The 2,422-nt window shown below is 78.9% G+C and overlaps 1 protein-coding gene across 1 annotated transcript; it reads right to left on the reverse strand.

The window, feature by feature from the left end:
• Positions 1-334: 334 nt before the first annotated feature.
• AURANDRAFT_23121 (hypothetical protein) lies at positions 335-1,492 on the reverse strand (the record flags this gene model as incomplete). The annotated part of the gene is made up of 1 exon (XM_009036823.1): positions 335-1,492. A coding segment is annotated over one exon (1,158 nt), but the record flags the coding sequence as incomplete, so codon positions are not given.
• Positions 1,493-2,422: the final 930 nt, after the last annotated feature.

Genomic DNA, 2,422 nt, shown 5'->3' on the forward strand with positions numbered 1-2,422 from the left:
CCGACTCGAGCTGGCCGACGCGGTCGACGGCGCTCACGAGCCGCGCGCCGACGAGCGCGAGGTCGCCGCCCGCGGCGACGTCGCCGCCCGCCCCGGGCGCGTCGCCGTCGCTCGAGGCGCCGGACGACGACGACGCGTCGCCGCGCGCCGCGGGCCCGAGGCGCGGCAGCGAGACGACGGCGCCGTCGGCCGCCGCGGGCCGCGGCGGCCGCCGCGGCGCGTCGCCGCGGAGCCGCGCGTTCTCCGCCTCGAGCCGCGCGCAGCGCGCGGCGAGGTCCGCGACGTCGGCCGGCGGCTCGCCGGCGCCGCCGGGGCCGCCGCCGAGGCCCAGGCCGTCGAGGATGGCCCGGAGCCGCTGGACCTCGGACTGGAGCCGCTGGACGAGCGCGTGGTCCACGGGCCGCCGCAGGTTGCGCCGCACGGACACGACGACGGACCGCGCGCGGTCCGCGAAGCGCAGCGTCGACACGCTCTCGTCGACGCAGTCCGCCGCGGGGCTCAGCGTCGCGATGAGCCGCGTGAGGCTGTTGCCGCCGAGCGAGTCCGCGAGGAGCCGCGTGAGCTTGGACTCGCGGTAGGGCACGTGGGCCGCGTCGCCGGGCGCGCCGCCCCGGCGCTTCGCGCGCGCCGCGAGCGCCGCGACGCACTTGCCCAGCGTGTGGAGGCTCAGGTTGATGCGCGTCATCTCCGCGACGCGCGCGTCGCCCATGGCCTGCCGCGCGTCCCACTTCTCGGACCCGGCGAGGTCGACGAGGTTGAACTTGGACCGCAGCGTGACCTCGCCGCCGCCGTCGTCGTCGACGCGCTTCTGCTCCACGAGGAGCGTGAAGATGGAGTGGGACCGCGACGACGACGCGTTCATCTGCGTCTCGCGCGTCGCGCGGTTCGCCTCGCCCGCGCGCACGAGGTTGACGCAGTCGGCCGCGGACCGGACGCCGTACTCGCTGAGGCCGCTCACGAAGGTGCCCCCGCCCTCGCTCAGCGCCTCCTCGTGGATCTCGAGGGGCCGGTCCATCGCGCCGTCGCGGAGCATGTCGTAGACCTGCTCGCGGTAGACCTGGAGGAAGCTCGCGAAGACCTGCGCGCCCCGGGGCAGCGCGTCGAAGAGCGCCGCGACGGCCCGCGGGATGATGCCGCCGCCGGACCAGCCGCCCGGCGACTCGCTCCAGCCGCCGGCGCCGAACATCGTGTGCGTCTTGCCGCTGCCCGTCTGGCCGTACGCGAGCACCGTCGCGTTGTAGCCCTGGGCGACGGTGTCCACGCAGTCGCCGACGTGGCCGTAGACGTCCTCCTGCGTGCTGCCCGGCCCGAGCACCGTGTCGAAGGCGCAGGCGAGCTGGTGCCGCGCCTCGGCCCCGTGGAGCACGACCTCCGTGGGCGTCGTCTCCACCACGGTGTCGCTCGACCGGTGCGCGCCGTCCGTCTCGAGGGCCACGAGCGGCCGCACGCGGATCATGACCTTGATGCGCTCCGTGCGCGCCGCGTCGCCCATGGTGCCGGGATGCGCCCCACCAAACCGTAAGCTGCCCAAGCGCCGCAAAGCGCCGTCTGATGAAGCGCGCCGGAAGTGCGGCTCTTTCCCGTGCAACGACTTTGCAACGGTTGGCCACTTGGTTGGCCCGATGAGGAGTAATTTCGCTGCCCACGTTGGGTCGACGCCGTCCGGCGCCCGGGCGCATCGCCCGTGAGCGATGGAGGACGCCGCGGCCCGCCTGGGCGCGCCCCGCGCCGGGTCGCGGGCGCCGGCGCTGGACCTGCGCGCGGCGGCGGCGCCCGAGGCCGGCGGCGACCGGGCCGCGGCCATCGCCGCGGCGGCGAGCCGCGTGGCCCTCGGCGGCCGGGCCGGGGGCCTCTGGCAGGGCGGCGTCACGGAGATGCGGCGCCTGGACTACCGCGTCGGCGGGGCCGGCGTCGGCGCGGCGGCGGCGACCGTGACGACGCTCGGCCGGCGCCGCGCGAGCGACGCGCGGCCGCCGGTGCGGTTCTCGCCGCGCGTCGACGTGCTCGAGCCGCCCGCGGGCGCGCCGGCCATCGACGCGCCCCCGGAGGCGCTGCGCAAATTCGGCGACGCCTGCGCGGCGGCCCTCGAGCGCTGCGGCGACGGCGCGCGGCCCGTCGAGGACGCGCGGCGCCTCGACGCGGTCCTCGAGCCCGCGGCCGCCGCGGGCTTCTTCGCGCCGCCGCCGGGCCCCGCCGCGCCGGGGGGCGCCGCGGCGCCCGGGGCGCTCGTCGACTGCGCGGACCGCCGCGCGGACCTCGCCGCGGCCGACGCCGACGCCGACGCGTGCGAGCGGTGGCGCCGCGCGGCGTGGTGCGCGCGCAACGCGGCGCTCGCGGCGGCGCCGGCGCCGCGCGCGGCCGACGCGGCCGCGGCGGCCGCGAGCCGCCTCGCGCGCGTCGTCGCCGCGGCGGGCGGCGCCGG

This window comes from Aureococcus anophagefferens (assembly GCF_000186865.1).
Source record: "Aureococcus anophagefferens unplaced genomic scaffold AURANscaffold_5, whole genome shotgun sequence".
Lineage (NCBI taxonomy): Eukaryota > Pelagophyceae > Pelagomonadales > Pelagomonadaceae > Aureococcus > Aureococcus anophagefferens.